The 23622-nt window shown below is 33.1% G+C and overlaps 1 protein-coding gene across 6 annotated transcripts in view; it reads right to left on the bottom strand.

Annotated features, from left to right (window-relative positions):
• The window catches only part of CACNA2D1 (calcium voltage-gated channel auxiliary subunit alpha2delta 1), a 503656-nt gene that overhangs the window by 39245 nt on the left and 440789 nt on the right, over positions 1-23622 (bottom strand). For 2 of the 6 annotated variants that reach the window (XM_015134178.3, XM_015134179.3), the window contains exons 16-23: positions 23209-23286; positions 21267-21341; positions 20923-20997; positions 17129-17185; positions 12657-12728; positions 10328-10399; positions 6959-7020; positions 386-462 (exon numbers count right to left, since the gene is read on the bottom strand). In XM_015134178.3, the coding sequence (XP_014989664.1) occupies positions 386-462; positions 6959-7020; positions 10328-10399; positions 12657-12728; positions 17129-17185; positions 20923-20997; positions 21267-21341; positions 23209-23286 (568 nt within the window). The remainder of the gene's footprint in view (positions 1-385; positions 463-6958; positions 7021-10327; positions 10400-12656; positions 12729-17128; positions 17186-20922; positions 20998-21266; positions 21342-23208; positions 23287-23622) is intronic. The other 4 variants (XM_015134181.3, XM_015134183.3, XM_015134182.3 and 1 more) reach the window with 2 other exon arrangements.

Raw genomic sequence — 23622 nt, 5'->3', positions numbered from 1 at the left:
AAAAGGAAAAGCTTTACTAGCACAGTGCCATGAGAGTAGAGACTATGTTGATAAGTAGCATGTGAAACATTTTGCTCCAGCTAGCAGACCCTTAAAACGACAGCAACAGGACACAGCACTGCAATGATTCTATGAGCACATAGCAAGGCAGGGAAGGGCGGTGGGGACTGCCAGTGAGACTGGAGTACCTGCTCATATTCTATCCATGTAGAATATTTCTTGTTCCTTGCATGTTTGGAATGGGTTAGAATCATTGCTGTAGATTTGGTAATAACACCTACTAAAATATTTAATAAGCCTTGGGTATTCCAAAATCTAGACGTATTTAAACATCTGGTACTAGGAGATAACAAATGGACCCTGAAGTCACTTTCACAGTACTTACATCTGGCCTGAGTTATTGTCTCTTCTAGTTTGGCTTTTATATAGTAAAAACTGTAGGTTGGTAATACCAAGGCCAAACTGCAATAGAAACAAGAGAAGCATAAACACAAACAAACAAAAATGAAACATAACTTAAAAAAAAAGACACATCAAGTTCATGGGAAAATCGAAAGATCTTCCTCATGGGAAGGAAAAGACATTATTTTCACAAGAAAATGCATTCAGCAAATACAGTACTTAATTTTGGTCTTGCCATCCAGAGTCATCTAGCTGTCTACATTGTAGAAAATCAGAAGAGACAAGTGGAAAATAAGCTCCTGAATGAACCCATAAATGAGGCAAGGAAGGAATGTCATGTCCCCCTACTATATTTCCAGAAAATTAAAGTATTTTGAATTTTAACAAAAAATTGAAGAACATTAGGGGTATGTTTAAACAAAGTAAATATATAATACCATTTAGATACACTTCCTTAATGTAATATATATCATGTTAAAGTGCTTTCTATAAAATGGACATACTATTAAAATACAAACGGAAGAGTTACTATTATCATTACCTTGTTTTTTTTCTTTTCTTTTCTTTCTTTTTTTTTTTTTTTTTTTTTTTTTTGGAGACAAGGTCTCACTCTATCCCCCAGGCTGGAGTGCAGTGGTTTCAATCATGGCTCATCACAGCCTCAATCCCCTGGGCTCGATCGATCCTCCCACCTCAGCCCCTGAAGTAGCTGGGACCATAGTCACATGCCACCACGCCCAGCTAATGCTTGTATTTTAGTAGAGACAGGGTTTACACTACGTTGCCCAGGCAATCTGCCTGCCTCCAGACTCCCAAAGTGTTGGGGTTACAGGCATGAGCCACCACACCTGGCCATTATCATTACTATTGAACAATGCATAAAGTCATCTAAAATATATTCTTTTGAGGGACAAATATCCACTATTTTAAAACTCCAATCCTTGGGCAAGTTCTCTAGTGTCTACTCATAGGCAAATTCAGATTCCTTTACTGCACTAACAGAAATTGTCTGCTCAGCTCATTAGCTCATAACCAATAGTAAAACTAAGTCATAGTATTTATTTCAAGTTTATTTACTGTGGCTATTCCACATTATTTGGAAGTTTGTTATTAGGTGCAACAGGAACTGTGTCTTGAGTTTGGTAGTTAACAAGAGCCATGGTGCTACTCTAGTCTTATGGTGGATGTCCAAAGCAGAGGAGAGTTCCGGTGAAAATCTTAGGCCAAATTCAGAATGTTTTAGACACAAAGAATGTCAGACAAGCTGGCCATCAAAACTTGTCTTAATGACCACCCAAAATAAAAAGCTGTTAGGCAGGTATCTTACTTATTTTGAAATTGCCAATTAATAATAAAATAATAAAATACATATCAGAATTGTTAAAGGATTTCAGAATTTTATGCACTTTCCAGTAACACAGCTGCATATGTGTAATTCTCCTACTCGCACGCTAATACTCAAATGTAGGACATAACTATTCCATATCCACGTGCTATGGAGCCACATGATCTTTGCTATGCTTTGAATATAGAAGGAAACTTGTGAACAGTGGGTTTACGTTACCTTTAAAATGCCCAATCTAACTACTTTCCAAAAGCAATACTTGTTTAATGTAACCCACTTGGTCACCTTCGGCATCCACTTTTAATAACTAGCCCAAATTTTAGTGATGTGCAGGGAAAGGTGTGCGTATCTAGGCTTTTGAGTATTTCTAGGCATGTGTAGATCCTTTAATTAATTAATTTTTAATAATTTCAGCTTTTAGATTTAGGGATGTGTAGATCTTTTGAATCACTTAAGCCTCATGTAGCCCCAGTTTTGGGAATGGCTATCCCAATGTCATTATGTATTTTTATAGACAATATAGAATAGGGAAAACCATGAAATTTCAAAATTTCATTCTTATGACTCTAAATATTAAAATTTCACTCTCTGAAAAGGAAAAAAACTCAAGGGTTTATTTGCTAAAATTTAATGATATAATAAAGATAGCAAAATGAATGGATGCTTGTTACCTCTAATTCCCAAACCTTTCCCAGTCATTAAGTAATTCACAGACGTTCTTTATGGGAAAAGGTCAGGGAAATAAAATGTTATATAGATTTAATGAAAATTTCTATATTCACTTTATAGGTAACTTCCTTTAAGTGCAGGCAGAGATTAAAATTAAAATAAGTAGTGCAATCACTCTGACAGCAAGATGACCTTTCCTGATTCACTTGCCATTTACAAAATGTACAGCAGAATTACTGAGCACTGAAGATTGTCTCCTACAAATTCTTCTCAAGGGAAATTAGGACATTTTTATTGCCCCATCAGCATTTATTGCTAAGAGAAACTTCTAATTAAAACCGATAACGTTATATCATACAACTGCTAAAGTGTCACTCTATAAGCTTGGGTTACATCTAATATATCATAAATATAGTATGGAAACCCATGAGGAAGAAAATAGAAGTCTTAAAATTGGCATATCTACTATGTGTTTTGTTGGCCTGTAAGTCTTTGGTTGTTATTAATAGCTATAATCCGTTCTATAGAAAAACATAGCTATACTTAATTATATCCATCTCAAGCCAAGTTAATTTTTCAACATATAGCCAGATAAGATCTTTATCAACATTCCTAGTCAATGGTGCTGTCATATACAATGTTTGCTGTCTCTGTCCCTACAAAACTGATATACCAAGACTGCTTTATTTCCTTCTAGAGATTAAAGTTTAATAAAGCAAGTGGCCACCAGATGAATGGTATAGCCCAGGCAGTGTTTTGTGACTGACAGAAACATGGTTAACTGAGTTAAGTGGACTATAACACATTTATTAACTCATTTATCTCCATAAAAGTAAATTATTCTCTAAAAAAAGAAAGCATCCTATTAAAATAATTGATTACATTTCAAAATACAGTACTTGGATCAAGACTTAAGAAGAGAGAAATCACCAGATGAAAATTTTGTATCTCATTCATGAAATAAAAACATATCATGTTTTTTTCCTTCAACTTAGATGCAATATTTTGTTCTAAATCATTGTTTGTGAATTTGTACAGTGATTCAGAAAAGTATTTCCAATGGAAATAGATTTAATCTGGCCCAAAGTTGGAGACTTGGAAAGCGAATGTGTGAGGAAAACATGCAAAGGTGGGAAAGTTGGGGTCTTGTCAGAGAACAGTTGTATGTATAATGATGGAAGTGACAGAAACGACAGGACAGATACATTGGGCTAGAAATGTGTGAAGGGACTATCAGACTTGGAAGTTCAAATTAAACTTCGATGAAAATGGAAGGAGATGAAAGTTTTGTCAACAAGGAGTGATATGAACTTGAGAAAAGAACATTAACCTGCCTGCACTGTGTATTATCACTCAGTGTATGAGGAAAAGAGGTTGAGTGTAGAGGCCATTCACGAGACACATAAAACACCCCAAACGTGTCCTTATAACTGTGGGAGGGCCAGCTATCACATTGTGAGGGTCAAAAGAATCCAGTTTTTCTCAGAATTAGTTCGTCTAAGCAACAAGGGCACAGAACACATTCTCATACAATTCCTTGATACTCTGTTTTATCATAAAATCATCTCTCAAGAGACAGACCTTTAAGACTTCCTCTCTTTTTGCACCTTTTGACAAATTAATCTAAAAATTGAAAGGTGGCAATAATCAAGGAAGGGGGAGGAAAAAGAGTAACTTGTGTATACACATGAAGATTATACATGTATAAAGAAATGCCTAGAAATTAGAGATAGGAATCAGTTGATGGAAAAAAGTAAAATAATTAAAACAGCCATTCTGGTGTTTTGCAATATGCTCTTTTCTTCTACGTCTATTCTACATGCAATCCTAGGAATACTAAAGGAGATAGGTTCCTATGATAATAACAAAGGCTCCCATAAAAGGTTATGCGTATTTTCTGGGGACTTGGTTTGATTTTTATTAGGAGAGAAATCGTTGAGTCCATCACAGCCTACATATTAGTTGTATATTAATATGTAGTTAAAGAGATTTCTGCACTTAAATATTGCAATGGAAGTTCAGCACACCATTATATAAATTTGAAAAGATGAGACAGATCGAAAATTTCTTCAATTGGAAAATTCTTCCATTTCTCCAAATTGAAATTCTTCAATTCTGTAAATATTTCTAGAGTGCCAACTATGTGCCACTGTCATACAAGCTGATGATTCAGAAGTAAATAAAGCAGGGAACAATCCCTGCCCTCTTGGAACTTACTAGTGAGAGAACAGATGATAATCAGTAGAAATAAGTTTATATATGCTTCGTGTGTGTGTGCGTGATGTTAAATGTCAATAAGGGTTATGGAGAATATGAAGTGCAAGAGGGAGATAGAGTGTGGAGAAGCATTATACATTTTAAATAAGATTGTTGGAGAAGGCCTTTCTGAAGAGATGAAAAGTAAGTAAAGATGGGAAAATGAGGGAATGAGCATGTGACTGTTTGGGAAAAGTAATTCCAGGCAGAAGTAATTTCATATACAAAAGTTCTGAGGCAGATGGGTGCCAGTGTTTATGTTGTTTTGTAAAAAGGACAATGTGGCTTAACCAGGTACTGTTCAGTGGAGAATCTGGAAGATAAATTCACAGAGCTGATGGTGAGTGAGGTCAAATGGTTTAAGCCACTGATGGCCTTGCCAGACTTCGGGTGTCAGACTGAATGAGATAGCAAATTTACTGGTGAGAGTTGAGTAGAGAAATGAAACAGTCTACTCAAGGGTTAAGAACCTTCTTGTGATTGTGTTGAGAACAGAAATAAAGATAGAAGATGGAGACACAGATGCAAGTAGTTATTACTCTAATAGTGGGAGTTCTTTCTGACCACTTCTATTTTAGTCTGTGAAATGGAAAGCAAATTCATCACCCGAGCGAAAATGATGAGAATGTACTACAGGTTTGGAGAGTGAAGTGATCAAGAGTCATCTACGAGCATCCTAAAATTACAGGATTATGGAGACTGCTAGCCATCAGTAAGGCCCACTTCAGGTTAGAGGTCATGAATTTTAGGTGATATATCAGCTAGTGAGTATTTTACTTCAGCCACTTTTAGCTGTATGGGTACAGTGTGGTGTGGCTAATAATTTGAATGTAACCAGGACTAGTATTTTGCCAAATTGCTGTTTGCCAAACTCAACTATGATGAAAGGAGTTGGTGGTGTGCGCAAGACAGTGAAAGACCCAAGGAATTTCTGCTAAATAAAGAAGGGCACAAGGACACAAAGAGGGCAAGGCAGCAAAAAGGAAGAAGGGATTGATGGATTTCATGTCTTGAGTCAAGGATTACTGCTAGTAGCAGGAGAGGATGGAAAGTTAAAATGTGGTAACCTGAGAGTTGGATGAAAAATTCTCGTGTAAAGACTATGAAGGCATTGCAGACTTGACACTGTAAGAGCTGCAAAATATGATTTTGGAGTCAGTGGCTAAGGTAGGGGGATGACAAGATCATTAGAGGAGAGGAGGCCAAAAGTAAGACAGCCCAGGTAGTAGAAACATCATCTATGTCAATGCTACTTAAAATGTTTTCCACGGACCTAGCCAATTTACAAACTGTCTATTACCAGCCCATGATAGCAAAATACAGAAATTGGGAGGAAGTATTCAGAAAATTTTATAGCAATCTAACAGACTAATTTTATATCTGTGAAATCTAATAGTAAAAATTTTGAGCTTACGTTTCTTCCTTTTAAAGTTTATTTTATTAAACAATTTTTATTTTTCTTTACACCAGTGTAGGTATGGCATCATTTGAAAAACAGTGAAATATGTGAATGTAGGAGAGTGACAATGAGCCAGGAGCTGAAATCTTTATAGGAATGAGAGGGACATGATTGTTAAGAAGGAGGAATAGTAGGTGGTGTGGTATGGTGGCATGAGATTCAAAGATGGAAATTTTAGAAAGGAAAAAATAATAATAATGAGTAATGAGGACACACTCATATCACCCTCAGTATTCTGAAGACTTCAGAGGAATTAGTGAGCTCAGAGGAGAGTTACAGCAAGAAAGTGAAGGAAGTGTTGAGCAAGTGTTAAAGAATGGAGAACTACCAATAGATTACTAACTTTTAGGCTGTCCAACTTTCCAAAGCCCAGCCAATAAGAGGAATCAGAATATTATAGAACTGATACTCATGGAGGTAAATTATATCAACTAAATATTTTATATCAGATACTACAATGATGAGATAAGCTTTATATTTGAGGTTAGTTTTGAACTCAAATGTGTGTATGTGTGTAATGTAAACTAAACAACAACTAAAAGAGGAAATCAGTGGAGTGAACCCTACATATAATTATGGGTATTTGTCAACATTTCTCAAGTAAAAATACAAAATATATAGATTTATATCACATACATTTTCATTTGTAAATTTTGTATTACTAGATTTTTTCCATCTTTTCCATTTTAAAAATTAGTCTATAAGTTTACTATGTTTTCATTTTGGGAACTCCTCTATTGAAAATCACATGAAAATTCACTTATGAAAATGTAGACTTAATATTAATCCATTGGAATACACAATACACATAGAATGCAGTTAATTACCTGTAATCTGTGCCATTGACAGGTGTCCATGTGTATGTCCTGTTTCCTTTGTCAATATATCTCTAGAAAGAAGTTTGACGTGGTTATTATCATGGTTATTATCACTACATTTTGTATGAATATATACGAAAAGTAAAGCAGTAGAATTTACTTATAAATTTTGCAGTCATTTAATACTCATCTTTACAAAGGTATGATCTATTTTATTCTATGTTTATTTATTCTATGTGTGTCTAGCAAAATTTTTGACAGAAATAAATATAAGTGCAAAATCATAATAGTTTATGCCAAATTATCTTCAAAACATTGAAAACAGTATTTCCTGAAAAACAAATTTTAATAATGAAACAGGACTATGAAGTATTTAGACAAGGCTCAGATATGTCCATACTAAAGTATGTTTAAGAGTAACAGGCAACATCAGGACATTAATGCAGTGTGTCTAGATCCAAGTGTGTGATTAGCATATGACTGTTTTTATGAAGCCACTATTATAGCATTATTATGGTATCATAAGAGGCTATTCAGTATCACTGAAGGTTAGGAAAACACCTAAATCCACCAGGGAAAGAAAATACAGAGCTAAAGAAATTCATGCATGGCTGTATCTTTTATACATGCACTTTTCCATTACGTATAGCGATGACATATATGTAATTTTTAATTTGCTTAGTTATTTTTGAGTTTCATCATTCTCACCAAAACAGTAACATGTACTGAAGTATTTCTTGGTATAAGGCACCATGCTAAGCACCTTAAAGTCATTCTGTCACTTGATCCAACCCCTGGAGTATATACTTTTATATCCTGCAATTTATTGATAAAAAAATAAGTGTTAAAGAGGAGGTAAGGTACTTAAGTTGGCAAAATGTATAATGCCAAATTCATGTTTATAACAACTACACAATGTATGTGTGCGTGTGTGTCTGTGTGTGAGCATGTGTGGGTGTATGTGTAGCAGATGGGGGGAGGGGGAACAGGGTTGGTGAAGAGGGCTTAGTATTCTTAAAAGAATTAGAAGAAACAATGCTTATATATTTGTTACTACTCGTATACGCATAAACAAACAGGGCAAGCAAGTGTTGGTCTGCAAGTTGTAAATAAAATACGGTATCACAAAATAGTATCAGAGCAGAGAAATAAAAATACAAGTTTTTTCAATATCAGTAGCAGAAATTATAATCTGGTTCAGTCTTCAATTTGTAATGAAATAATCATTACAAATCATTGAAACAGACAACTTTAAACATTATTACTATCTAATTTTTTAGTCAAGAAATCTATTTTTCAACTGCTTTCAAAGTTTGGAAATATTCTCAGATTAGCTTCTTAAGGAAGTCGTTATTCAGTAAGTTTATCCTTACTAAATTCTGCCATCTTTCAGTAAATTTTCTGCATGAAATAGAACAAATGCATTCTAGTTTTAGCCCAAGCATATAGTTATAAAGGACTGTTGATGGAATATGTGTAATAAATACAAACTATTTTCAGATTCCAACAAAACAGATTCACTTGGCCATAAATTAAATTGAAAAGCTCTAATTCTATTTTAAACTTATTTCAGTAGTAACACTAAAATCCATAAAAATACAGTATCATAAGGGTTAGCATATATGTATTAAACATTTGATTATTCATATAATTTCTCATTTATTCCATACACTTACAATTTTTATAGAGTAGTAAGACTCATGAAAGACATGACTATGAAAAAAATGTATACAAATTAATTTCAGACAGGTTTTGGTGAAAAATATTCAATAAATCAGGTGTAAAGAGAGGTTCTGTGGGAAACATTTCCTAGGTGAGGAATTTCAAATTACTTCCAACTCATTATGCCAAACATTGTGAAATGTGCTAACACTGGAGATTCCCAGCTCATCAATACGGAAAATGGTACAAGAAAGGTTATATAATTCCTACAACCACCACAAAAATGAACTTCAAAGTTAATAACTAACCTAAGCCTGTGGAATTCAGCTACTTTGGCTAAACCGCATAACACTATAATGTGAAGGTTACTATCACATCCTAAATATCTCTGCCAAATCCCTTACATAGACCATTTAGAAAGAGCTTTTGAAAGATATCAACTAAAAATTAGAGTAATATGTATGCACAGAGTTGTAATTGTTTTGACTGTCTATAAAATAGTGAATAGTGATAAAAATTATAGTCACTCATAGAGTAAATAATAACTTTTCTTGAAATACCAACATCCATAGAAATTTGGAGTAGAATGCAACATAGTAATTGAAGATTAGCAGTTATATCTATTTACAATAGTGTGTTCATGAGAGACATTTTAAAATTCTAAGATAGGAAAACATAGTCTTTAGCTGAATATTTGTCAAAAAAAGTAATTTGCAGTAAATTGAAGGGGGAAAAATATCAATGGAAGTTAACAGAAAATTACTTTGTAAGCTGAAAAAAGAATGTGCAAAAGTCTAAGTAAATAGATTTGAAGTTGCAACAAAGACTGAAATGTAAATATACCTCCCTTTGTGTTCTGTAATAGGGACTCATAATGATATTAAAATGAGAAAGGCCATGTGCTAATGAAGGATCATATTCAGATCCTAGCTCACCTTCCACCTAGGGAAGGATCTGATGAGGAATTTCAGAGAAATGTCATCCATCTAAAAAGGATGAGATTGTGAGGAAAAGGGTAGAGGTTATACATAAAAGCTTAAATTACATTTCCAGGCTCAAAAGCTTCTGAGACCTATATTTTTCAAATACTCAAATGTATAAATGTCTGTATGTACTCCACATCTGACTGATAATAGACATACTCCAATATGATAATAGACATAAACCAATTATTTGTGGGGGTCGTTGTGTTATCACAGGATTTAATTTCAGATGTAAGTGCTGGGAAATTTTAAAGTGTGTAACTAGTAAATGAAGATAAGCCAGAAACAAGTAAACAAAAAGCTAAAAATACAAAATAATTAATATATGGAACTCAATAATTAGAACATCTACCTAATCATATAAAACACATAGCTATTAAATATTAACTTCAATTTTGCAACATTGGCATGGTGTAAAACAACATGGCAAAATTATATTGTGCATTCTATTTCTCATAAAATATATGTAAAATATAATTTCAAGAATATACTGTTAATGTATAAGAAAACATCAAGAAACCTAAAGCAATAGTGTTTTATAAAAAGAAAAAAGAGTTAAAAATATATCTTAGTGAAAATATCCCTCCAGCTAAGAAGTGCTTTAAAAAAGAAAAATTGTTTCCTAGAGGTATCCGTTTTATAATAGTGGATTAATAGAAAAAAGGACAAATTACCAATATCAAATTTTCTTGATATAATTTTTATTTAAGAATAAGCTAGAATCAATTCTTACCTCATCTTGAGATTTAACCAGAGTTCTGAATGTTTTTTCTCCACTTTCCCCATCAATCATCTTATTTCGAATCTAAGAGTAAATGAAACAACTACTTTATTCTAGAAACAAAGCTGACCTGCCAAAGTATGACTGTTAACATGGTAGTTTTTTAAGTTCTTTACTTCATGTAGAACAAATAAAATAAAAATAGGGAGTTAGTTTTACCAGTATCTGCAGTTGTTCTCTGGGAATTTTTTTAAGTTACCATATTAGAGTCATTTTACACTGTTTTAAAATTTAAATAAAACATCCTTCATGAAATATTTTCAATCTGTTGGTAGTTTTTGAAACATAGTTAATAAAATGAATGGTCAATTATGTTACGGCTGGCCACAGTGGAGTGGAAAGTAGTCACTGAGACACAGAAATGTATATATACAAAATTACATATAACACAGAATGCTTCAAATTTCTGCCTTACACAATCAGTTTCATGTGAGAAAAGATTTTTTAAGAGGACTCTTTATACTTTTTTGTTAGTAATTCTTATATCTGGAGTACAAAAAAAATCTAAATAAAGGATAGAGAAAACTATAAACACCTATTTGGATTTCAGATAAGAGAGTTGAGTCTCCTTCAGTAGAATACTCCAAATCCTTAAAAATGCAAGGTTGGCCAGGTATGGTGGCTCACTCCTGTAATCCCAGCACTTTGGGAGGCCGAGTCAGGCAAATTGCCTGAGGTTGAGAGTTCGAGACCAACCTGGCCAGCATGATGAAACCCCGTTTCTACTAAAAATACAAAAATTAGCCAGGCATGGTGGCAGGTGCCTGTAATCCCAGCTACTCAGGAAGCTGAGGCAGGAGAATGGCGTGAACCCAGGAGGTGGACGTTGCAGTAAGCCAAGATTGCGCCATTGCACTCCAGCCTAGGTGACAGAGCAAGACTCTATCTCAAAAAAAAAAAAAAAAAAAAAAAAAAAAAAAAAAAAGTGCAAGGTCCCATTATCCACTAAATATTCCAGTCTACTGGCAATTCTCAGAAGTTTCCTCAACTTATTTTTTATAACTCAACCAGTGATTTACATTTGACTTCAGGCAACTGCAAATAATAAGTAAACAAACTTGGTGTGATTAAAGGAATAATCTGAAGAATATACGAATGTGTGATGTATCTAATTTCAAATAATTGGGTCTGAAAGGAAGGAGTAGATAACAGCTTCTAATGTAAGTTGAGTGTGCACTTATGAAAAGCTCAAAAATAATAAAGACTTTACCATGAACCAGGTCTTTTGCTAAGTCCTTTCTATATATTATTTCATTTGATGACTATTACTAATTGATTTAGAAGAAACTGAGGCTTGGAGAATATAAATAAGATCATTTTGGTCACTCAGTGGAGTGACAGCCCAGACACCAAGCTTATCCCTATTACTTTATCCTACTTTATTATGTCCAGTACTTTACAACAAACATTATTAATCACCTAAACACCCTAACACGAGGCCACAGTCTAGGGTAATTAAAGTAAATTAAATTATATTGTTCTACAATTAAAATGCACTATAACAAGTTATAAAAGAAATATGATGGCCTTTGCAAAGGAGTTAATCCATCTGGAAAAATCCTAAAAATCTGGAATCTGGAATGCAAGAGCCAAGTTCTGCTACTTATTAGCTGAAGAACTGTAGAGAAACTATTTAACTTCTCTGTACCTCAGATGTAACATCAGTACAACAGATATTATAGTGTGAAACAATAATGGCAACACCAATTTCCAAGCCTCTTGAGAATCCATGACTAACATATATCATATACTTAATGTTATTTATTATTTATTTTATTTTTCTTATTAATACTCTCATTATCATGGAAGACTCTCTCAGAGGAGGAAATAATGCAATTTTGCTTTTGAAATAAAATAGATTGCTGAGTAAAATGTATTAAGGCAAACATGGCAGCTTCTCTCACGCTACTCCTTATGTGTTTGGGTGGTTGGATTCCTTCCAAGTATTTTTTCAATACTATAGCAACATCCTCCATCTCTATGAGTTTTACTGACGTTTACAAGATAAATTTGTATTAGAAAAGTGAAAATATGTCTACCTTTAGAAAGAGAAAGAACACTAAGGTCAAATCCAACTTAAACATTTATACTTTTTCATATGATCTTTTGGATAGGAAAACACAGGATCTAGAAAATTTTAATGACACAGAACATTCATCTTTGTGTACACAGTATCTAACAGACAAGCTAACACATTGTAGCTGTTCAACAGATACTTGTAGAAGGAGTGCACAGCAACATCTGACCTGAGGAATTGTTCAGTCTTACTGATTCCACTCACCTCCACTTTAATATCATTCTCTAACTCTGCATCAAGGAAATCCAATGTTACTGGCTCCTGAGATTTGGGATTCTACACAGAAAACAATAATAATTAGGTACACGTAACATTATACAATGATGCTGTGTATAAAACAATTCAATGGGTATTTATGAAATTAATTGTGCAAAAATTACTTACCTAGGATACAATAACTGTCTAAAGGTATCTTCTTTCATTCATATATATATATATATATATAGCTTACATATATAAAAGCTAGAGATTGAGCTTTCAGTGCAGGCAATCTTAATTAATAACCAAGTGAAGAGAGTCTCATTTTGAGTGGTGTATTTGATACTGCATTTCTAATCACAAGCTCTTTGGGCACACTACTTTTGAAGAACCATTCACAACTTTCTTTTCATTAATTAGCATGGGAAAGGGGCAAAATATAGCCATTTGGATAACTTATTTGGCCATAAAACAATGGCAACATGTAGGCATACTTTTAAAATTTGTAAAAAAAAAAAAAAAAAAAGTGTATGATAAAATGTTTTAAAATTATGTTTACATTTGCCAAGTAAAACATTCTATTGGACCTGTTCTTCCTTCTGAAAGTGTATAAAGAAAAGGTGCAAGTGTGCTTCATATATTTCAATCTAAGAAATTTTATATTTTAATAATTCAAATGACATCAGAATGCGTAAGATAAACTTGTGGTTGTCATAAAGATTTTAAGATTAGCTATTATAATTAAAGTCTTACTAAGATAATAACCCCGGGTTCACTGAATACTGTTTCCTATTGCTTCTTCTTGCTGGTATATAATAATAAATAAATAACACTGGGGAATAAGATAAATTCTTGTTTATCGATATCATTATATAAAATGATACTGTTAGTCTGGCAAATTTACCTCATATTTTCTCAATTGCAAAATGAAGATTCATTGAACTATTTGATAAACAAAATACAGTTAATTCCTCTATAACTTCCTAAGTAATGTAACATATCATACTAAAACTTTAAAGCTTACTAGACCAATAAAATCATAATAGGTATATGTAATTTATAATTGCAAAATTTTATAAATTGAATTTTTAATTTTTATTAAAATATTACCTAAATCTGATAACTAGATACCAGTAACAAATGTAAACTATGCTGGATTAGTGCAAAGGTCATTCAAACTTTAATAATATAAGCCTCACAGGCTCTTTCAAAAGATATTCAGATCATCACTGTTTTAAGTACTGTTTTAGGAAGAAACTGACCAAGACAGTTGCAATAAGTAAAAATGTACTAAAATTAAGCATATCTTATCAAGATGCTGAATGACATAGTATACATGGCAAATATTTACTGACAAAAATGCCTTCCTTCAAAGAGTAATTCCACCTAAAGATGAAAATTTTTTATTGCTATGGTTTTTGATAAATGAACATTCTTAAAGGCAAATTTTAAAAAACAGCCATGTCTGGCACTTTAATTGAAAAAATATTCACTGCTTAAATACTCTATCGCTATCATCAGAAGATTCTAGAATACTGAAAATAAGTATTAAATTTTTCAAAGGTGAAAATGCTGACCAGTATTGGTAAGCTACTGATGACATCTTACTGCCTGAAAAGGAAATACTCATTTGAAATGTAGTGTATTTTAAAAGAAGAAAAAAAAAGCCAATGTTGAAAATCCTTCTAATTTCTTTGTTTAAAAAATGAAACCTAGGAAGTCCCTAACAAAAGGATACTCTAAAGTTTACAATATTATTCAGCATTGCTCATTTAATGTCCCATGAAATAAACCGTCTTCACACAAACACCGTATCAGCATTAAAATTTTAACAAACTCACTGCAAAACAAAGTCAAAATAATGAAAATAATAAAAAGTAAACAGAAATAAGAGTATTTATCTTACATGCAATGGATAATGCATAGCATGACCAGACCCAAACAGCATGCATGGAGGAGGCATTATCAGGAAGAATTGGCAATATGAAGATCATGTCCCAATCCAGCATACAAAGACACAGAGAAGAAAATGAAATCATAAAAGAAAAATCTCAATGCATAACTTGTACTTTTAAAATAGCAATCTAGCTGACCATTTTTTTAAAAGATCCATCAAGGGCATGGTGACTACAAAATTCAAAAGCATAATGTTTCAATAAGAAAGCACCAAGAGAGGCTGAAGAACTGGAAAATAGTCTCGCATACCCATTATTTTTGTTTGATATTTAAAATACCTAGTATTTCTCATTTGCAAAATGTGGATATCAATGGAAATAACTACCATACCATTTGTGGAAACGGAAGAATGCAAAGTTAACAAATTTTAAATTGAAATAATTACTAGATAGTATTACAAATGATACTTAGTTCAAAAATATCCTTCAAATTGAGGAGTCTTGTGTGGTTGCTAGTTTGCCATTTAGAGTTTTCTTAGAATGAAAACAAAAATAAAACAAACCATTTTCAGGTTGTTTATTTTTTAATTATATTGTTAAGAGTTACATGCAATATTTGAGGTTGCTGCAAAAACAAAAATTCACTAAAATGCACATGACTGCAAAAGTATAAGATAATACATAAAAAGAAACATGCAAGGATAGTAACAAAATAATTTACTATATCAAGAAAGGCATAAACAATTTTAAACTTTATAGGAATTATAAAAGATATGAAGACTTTCATATGCAACAATATGAAATTCAGTTTGTTCTAAAATTCTAGCACTGGAAGGGAGTTAAAGCTTCTCAACTAGTTCAGTGGCTCTGCACTTTAGAACTCCATGGGGAGCTTTAAAAATTTACTATTTAGAGGCCGGGCACGGTGGCTCATGCTTGTAATCCCAGCACTTTGGCAGGCCGAGGCGGGTGGATCACGAAGTCCAGAGATTGAGACCGTCCTGGACAAGGTAATGAAACCCCGTCTCTACTAAAAATACAAAAATTAGCTGGGCATGGTGGCCTGAAGCTGTAATCCCAGCTACTTGGGAGGCTGAGGCAGGAGAATCATATGAACCCGGGAGGCAGAGGTTGCAGTAAGCTGAGATCATGCCACTGCACTCCAGCCTAGCGACACAGTGAGACCCATCTCAGAAAAAAAATTAAATAAAATAAACGAAACAAAACAAAAACGATTTAGAGGCCTGGTGCCATCACTGCCAAATTAAATCAGAATTTTCAGAGGATGAGGCAGGGAACTGACATACATATTTAATTTCCTAGGTGAATATACTGTGTAGGATGGAAACTAGGGACTAATTCAATTCTCCTGCTTTTCAGATGAAGAAATTGAAGCACTACAGGATTTAGTGGAGTGCTCAAGAACACAGTGTTGGCTATTAGAACCAAACTAGCACTCAGTTCTACTACTTCATAGCTTATCCATCTCGTCTTAATGACATATTATCTCTTCGTTTTAATGTCACCCACTTTTTTATGTATTTATTCATTTTTTTTGAGATGGGTCTCGCTCTGTCACCCAGCCCGGAGGCAGTGGCACAATATTGGCTCACCGCAACCTCTACCTCCTGGGTCCAAGCGATTCCCTGCCTCAACTTCTCGAGTAGCTGGGACTACTGGCATGTGCCGCCATGCCTAATTAATTTCTTTTGTATTTTTTTATTTTTATGTTTTAAGTAGAGACAGGGTTTCACTATGTTGGCCAGGCTGGTCTTGAACTGCTGACCTTGTGATCTGTCCTCCTCAGCCTCCCACAGTGCTGAGATTACAGGCGTAAGCCACCGTGGTCGGCCTTAATGTCACCAACTTTTTTAAAGAAGTGGTAGGCTTACCTATAAAATCTTAAATAATGTTGAACATCCTTTGAAATTCTGAAATTCTCTTGCTAAGCTGTGGGAAGTATCCTTTTATGCTGATTATTAATAGTTTTACTGTGCATATAGAAATATTGCATACATATGATAACGGAAGTTTTGTTGCCAAAAGGAAAAGCTTTTGCAATGAGTTTGCCAGGTAATAAAATTCACTACTTATTTGCACTTTGGTACATTTTTAATTAGCTAAGGGAAATTTCTTTAATGTCTAACCCCAAATTACACTTTTTAGAAGTTTTGGCTTAAAATCTGTGGCTTATGGCAACTGTCACATAGGAATTGTATTTTATTTCCACTTAGAAGTAAATTTACAAGCAAATTGTTAGGATCACATGAATTTGACATTAATTTTATAATTTTAATAACAAATTTATTTTTAGAAGCCATCTCTTTATGATTTCTCTGATTATTAACCTGATTCCATAATTGACTTTGCAATCTTTAGTTAGCCAATACATACCCTCTACCATTATTAATAACATTTTTGCTCTGGTTTATTAAGAAATGATGCTCATCTCCATTTCATGCTCTGGAAGCTTGATGTCAGGAAAGGCAGCTTTAATTATATAAGCTTTAAACAGAAGCTTAATCTCAACTCGGATTTAGCAAATTTGAAAGCACTGTTAAATCTACCTTCATTCACCGTTACCTGGACATTGGGTCTCCTTTTTCTTAAATTAACTGTTGGTATACCTACACCAATAGGCTGAAGCAACAGAAAAATGGTAATTCATCATACTACATATCAACATAGGTAGGGGTTCTATCCTATAATCAATTTTCCTCAGATATTTCCTTGATTGGAAAAAGGTCTAAATGATAGACTTAGAATTCAAAGTATTTGGTAGGTATGGAGTTCATGAGTCAATAAAATAAAAATTTAAAAATATCTTCAACGAATAAAAACTGTTACATGAATAGTCATTTTTAAGGAAAATGACTATTATTTTTCTTTTTCTAGAAAAGTACATATTTGGGAAGTGGGAAAAAAGGTTGTTTGTCTCTCATTACTTTTCCATCGATTTGACCAAAAAAAGAAAAAGAAAAGTAACAATTGTTAGAATTTACACGACCCAAATATACTTTTCATGTCCATCCCTCGATTTATATGTTGAAATCCTCATTCCCAGAGATGACGGTATCCAAAGGCCTTTGGGAGGTGATTAGGTCCTGGTTGGTGGGTCCCTCCTGAATGGGATTGGTGCCCTTATAAAAGAGGCCCTAGAGAGAGACGTCTCACCCCTTCTCCTCCGTGTGAGGTTAGAGCGAGAAGATGGCTGTGAATAGGGAGGCAAACCCTCACAGAACACCAATCTGCCCAAGCCTTCATCTTGTACTTCCCAGTTTTCAGAACTGTGAGTTACTAAATTCTGTTTATAAGCCACCCAGTCTATGGTATTTTGTTATAGCAGCCTGAATGAACTAAGAAAATTATATGATATTAAAAAGTTTTAATGTTTAATATTTGTGCCTTTGTTTTCTGAAGTGATACCAAATGTTCTATCTGTGGAACTAATGGAGAATGTAACCATAACAGTGTAGATTTATTTTAAATATTAACTTCCCAAACATAGATTATGCACAATTTCCTATACAATACATATTTCTTAGAATTGAACAAAATGAGGTATCTAACTAAGTAGACCTAACCTGGTTATTTCAATGACACAAAATGGAAGAACGTTAAAATGCTTTTTGTAATAAAGCAGAATATATAATTCAACACGTCAAAATGTGGTCATGCTGGTAAAAGTACAAGCTTAGAAAATGTTATGAGTCCTTAAAAATTAAATATGTGAAAAGTCCGTAGCTATTTTATTTAATGATATTCTGGGGGCTTTTAAAGAACACTCATTTACAAAAAAACCTTCACTGAAATATTTTTAATTAAGGTTCTCATATCAGGAGGAAAACACAGGCATTGATCAAAAAATACTTGCATAACATTAGACTTTCACCTTGTTAAATAATAATGGCTGCTATAGATAAGCATTATTTTTCTTCACTTGTATTAATGAATTTCTGATAAAATAATTAAGATTAATTTTGTTAGTATACTGTCACCATATGTTCCTTTGTATTTGCGTATTTCTAAAGCAATTATCTTATACTATGTCATCCTTTTATGAGGTCTTGCATCAATCTGTATAGCGTCCTCCTTTAGCCACAAAACGGAAATCATAATATTTACTGAGTTAATGATGAGAAATCACAAGCATATTTAATTCACAAGCATGAACTTCAGAAATAAAGAATAAACTGATATTCAGAACAATTTCTTTTTCATGGTGTTCTGAAATAGTATTTTTGGAGATGTCTTTCTGTTACATATTAATATTTGCTTTAGCAAAATCCAAATATAAAGATATGAAAAATATCAGTTGGGCTTTAATGAAGTTGCTAAAGAATTTGTTTTCTCTGTAATATTATAAATTTTAGTGAATTATTTCAAATATGAACCAAATATAGGTTAATGTCATTCAAATAGTAATATTTTCTAAATAAATATTGGTTATTAGTGGAATGTAGAAAAGAAAAAAACTTCAAATTATTACTTCTCTTTGACTATGAAAACCACCTAAACTGTTACAGCCATTAGATGGTAGATTTATACATATATATCTCTCCATCATATATGCATTATTGTCCTTACTCTTCTTTTTGTCTATGATATATTTTAGTTCCTTTGGGTGAGGGTTAAGGTTTATAATTATAAAACTAGAGATCCTTCACACCCACCCTTCATCACATTACACTTTTTTTTTTTGAGACGGAGTTTCGCTCTTGTTGCCCAGGCTGGAGTGCAATGGAGTGGTCTCGGCTCACTGCAACCTCCGCCTCCTAGGTTCAAGAGATTCCCCTGACTCAGCCTCCTGAGTAGCTGGGATTACAGGCAAGCACTGCCACGCCCGGCTAGTTTTGTATTTTTAGTACAGACAGGGTTTCACCATGTTGGCCAGGCTGGTCTCGAACTCCTGCCCTCAGGTGATCCGCCTGCCTCGGCCTCCCAAAGTGCTGGGATTACAAGTGGGAGCCACCGCACCCAGCCCACGTTACACTTTTATTACTTTTGAATTACTTTAGTTAGGGGAATTTAATTGAAAATACACTAGATATACAAAGCCCAAACAATAATACTGCAAAATTTAAAAAAAAAATTAAGATATAAAAAGATAAGTTTTCAAGCTATAGCAAAATCATAGGATGATTAGCTAAACATAAATTACTCTTTTAAGAGGAATTTAACAGGTTATGCTTTTAAAGAGCTGTGGTAGTTTAATAATAATATGAAAAAGTACTTACGCAACATTTATATTAAAATAACACATTTAGCATAACTAGGGTGATCAACAGCTACATGTGCTACAAGTAATTATATGATGAATTTGATATGGAAATAAGTTCCAAAGTCAGATAAATTAAAGTAGACATCAGTTATAAAATGTAATATTATTTAATGTATTAAAATAGATAATTAATGTATTACATTTAATGTAGTTTTGCATTCAGTATCAATAGTTCTCTTATGGATTTGAACAATATTTAAATGACACAACTTTGTGTGTGTGTATGTTCACACACTTGTGGTATATTCTAATATATGGCTAACATTACATATCCATGACTCGGGAGAAAGAAGTAGTATGCATAAATCTGCATGGTTTAAAGGATCTTCAATATTATCTTCAAAGTTAAGCAATAACTAAACAGATGCTTCTAAGGTTACAGTTACAAGACTTTGATTAATTTTATGTCTAAATAAATTTTGCTATTAATGCCCTGTGAAGCAGTTCATGAAGAGTGAAATGAGTTGTGCAAGATAATTTATGAAAATATCTTGAGAAAATAGGCATAAAAATTAGGATAATATGGTTCATCGATGGCATTTTCTGTCTTTCAGATTAACTTGCTGATTAATAAATATTTCCCATTTCTGAAGCCCATCTCATGAATTTTACTTATTCAATCTCTTACATCTCTTTACAGGCCTGTCCTAAAGTAAAAGGAAAACCATTCTGGGAGACGGAAAGCAGAGTTAATTACTAGAAGAGAAGGGCAATAGAAAATGTGACCTGGACATAGACGAACATTACTAATATTTATCAGGTTCAAACTCATGTCTGGAGCAATATCCTTTATTATCTTACAGCCTTAAAATTAAAGTCAGAAGTGGGATGCATGAAATTGAGGCTCAGTGGGTGATAATGACTGTCTTTGAGATAAAAATATTAGTGCAGCTAAATTGGTAACAGAAAATGAAAACTGCTTTCACTCTTTCATATATTATGATGTGTTGTCTTGTCATCTAAGAAGAGAGCCACGTTACAGACTGTACTTTGATATTTAGTGTTATATAGTAAATTTTAAAACAACAATCCTATTAAGAACATTAGTCATTAATTCTACAAAACACTAACCAGTGTAAACAAATTATATACCGACCTTTGGCTGAAGATTTGGATGTAATAAAACATAACCATTAGGATCAATTGCAAAGTAATACCCATTGGGGCACAGCTGGAAAAGAAAAAATATAAGCTTAGATATGCCCGAGTCACAATTAGAAATCTATATTCTTTTAAATACATAATGTATTAATACATTTTATAGCATGTTGAAAGATAACATGGAATCATTTTATTTTAGAGATGCTTTTAACCATGTAGTTCCTTTGCTAAGGTAACTGCCCATAATTTTTGAGAATTACCTAAGTGCTTTGTGGCCAAGCTAAATTAGTACAGAGTTCTAAACTAGAAAGGGTATCAAAAGAGCAAATTTCATCTTACTGTAAAACGTGGTGTCAGTCTTTTAATATCTTCTAAAGACACATCTACCCCCATCACACCAAGAATCAGCTGGTTCTATAATAAGAGAGCAAAAATGGCATTTTATATCAAAAATTTACATATTTTTACACAATTATCATATGCTCATATTTTGCCGGCATTATGGTTATATTCCATATTAGTTTAAATGTATATATAGAGTGAAGTATTCTTGGCGTCAATTTACAAGGATTCTCGGCTGTGTTTCCTACAACTTTATCATCATTATCATTTAACTTAGCAAAGAAAATCTAGATAATTGAGGCTAAAATATATAAAAGATAAATAAAAATGTTTGACACTTCTTGTACCCTTTTCTTCTAATATTTATTTTCACTGCTATCGTACAGTCAGCGCTTATCGCTGTGTGTCTATGTATGTGAGTTTAGACTGACTTTATGGTTTACTATAATTAAGAAGCCACAAGAATGTCCAGCTTAAAGATTAGACAATATAGAATAAGAACACATTGGATTTTTGCTGCAGATAGTTCCTGCGTATGTAACTATCCTGAAAGTATGTGACCATATTGGTGATAAAATCCTAAAAACACTATTTCTAGTCGCGGCTAATAACTTCTATATACCAAGCAACAGGCATCACAGTTTTAGGTGCAAGTAGAGGAGATTTGTGGCAAACTGCCATCATGATCTTCCATGGGACATAAAGATGGAAATTGTGTTAAAATTTTGAGTCCAAAATTGTTGTTTCAAATGGAATTATATAAATTATAAAATAATAAATTTGAAATGTGCTTGCAAAAAATTAGAAAATCTAGTAATTACAAAAACATTTAAACTTTGTGGAGGTACAGATAGAGTAAGAAAGTTCTGTCAATAACTATGCTCTTTTCCATGAACCAATCCTAGTCTGAGCAAAAACTTCCCAACTGGAGCAATCTCTTAGTTCACAGTGAGATTTGTGAACACGTATGATAAAGTTAGAGAGTTACTCTTTTATGAGTTACAATATTTAGAACCTGCAGATAGTTAAGAATGGTCATGGGCCCCCAAAGAGAAATAACTGTTTCCTATGACCTCCTTATTAAAATAAGGAGTTCAACTGAGATATATAATAACTGATCAAACAATGCTTAAGTGCAACAGACTTCATGAAACCATAAACTGGAAATAAATATTCACTCAAATCAAGTATATCACCTATATTATAAAATCAGTCTCTAGTATTAAAAAACTCTTAACTTCAAAATCTCAAATTCCTTCTGAAACAAACTAAAAAATTGGAATGCAATCCTATTTAAAATCAAAAGCATTTAACAAATAAGACATAATAAGTATAAGATACGTATTTTTTAGAACTTTTAAATAGGCATTTTACTGCACTGACCAAAAAACCAGTGCTATAAAAATTAAGCATTCTATGACATTATTCTTCTTGTACCCTAAAATAGAAAAAAATAAAGAGAAATATTAATTTAAATCAGATCCTTAAGTTACAAGATAATTTTTAAAAAGCTACTGTTTGGGAGTTGGGGAGGAATGATTTAATATACCAATGTACACCTGATACAAACATCACCATGCCTTTGGTCTTTGGATTTTTCTTTCTAAACTCCATTAATATCTCAGATGGATTCTTAAAATGTGCACACAATATTACTGTCCATTTATCATATAATTACTCCCAGAGTCTGACTCTGTGTTCTCATCAGGTCATAGTTAAGTGGAGTTAAGCTGAATCTTGGCTCTAGGGCAACAGAGAGTTTGACCTGCATTTCCTTTTTCCCAGGTGGTTATCGCATAGGCAGCTGTTGCCTTTGACCTCTGGCCTCACAAGACAGTTACACTGCATGTGTTTTCTTATGGAAATATCTTATCCATGTTGAGCTTCAACGTCACAGTTTGTCATTTATTATTATTAATTTTATCAATTAACTTTTAACCTTTAAGTTTGTCTTATTTTCAAATTGGCCGGTTATGTTGAAGACCGGAAGAGTTCCAGTAATGACAAGTCCCAGTTCCTAAAAATAGATTCAGAGAGAAAGGGCAAATTAAAATTACAATTTAAGCTTTGTCAGAGTGCATTAGCCTTTGATATCTGAGACTGCATTTTATAGTTACTTTACAAAGAGCCAAAAACATTAGTAACTCATTTTGAGTATCTATTAAAATTTATTTTTAAAGTATCAATGAAAATATTTTGGAGAAAATTAGGACCTACTAGGCAGCTACTGAAGCATGAAACATTTAAAATAATACTCTAAGATAACTTTAAAAATAATCAACTTACACAACTGGTCAACAGCCTGTATGCATTTCAGTAACTCTCTGTCCTCCCCCTTTTTAATAGTGATAGT

This window comes from Macaca mulatta, chromosome 3 (assembly GCF_049350105.2).
Source record: "Macaca mulatta isolate MMU2019108-1 chromosome 3, T2T-MMU8v2.0, whole genome shotgun sequence".
Lineage (NCBI taxonomy): Eukaryota > Metazoa > Chordata > Mammalia > Primates > Cercopithecidae > Macaca > Macaca mulatta.
The sequence above is the reverse complement of the archived record's forward strand: the minus strand, read 5'-3'. Positions and strand labels throughout refer to the sequence as shown.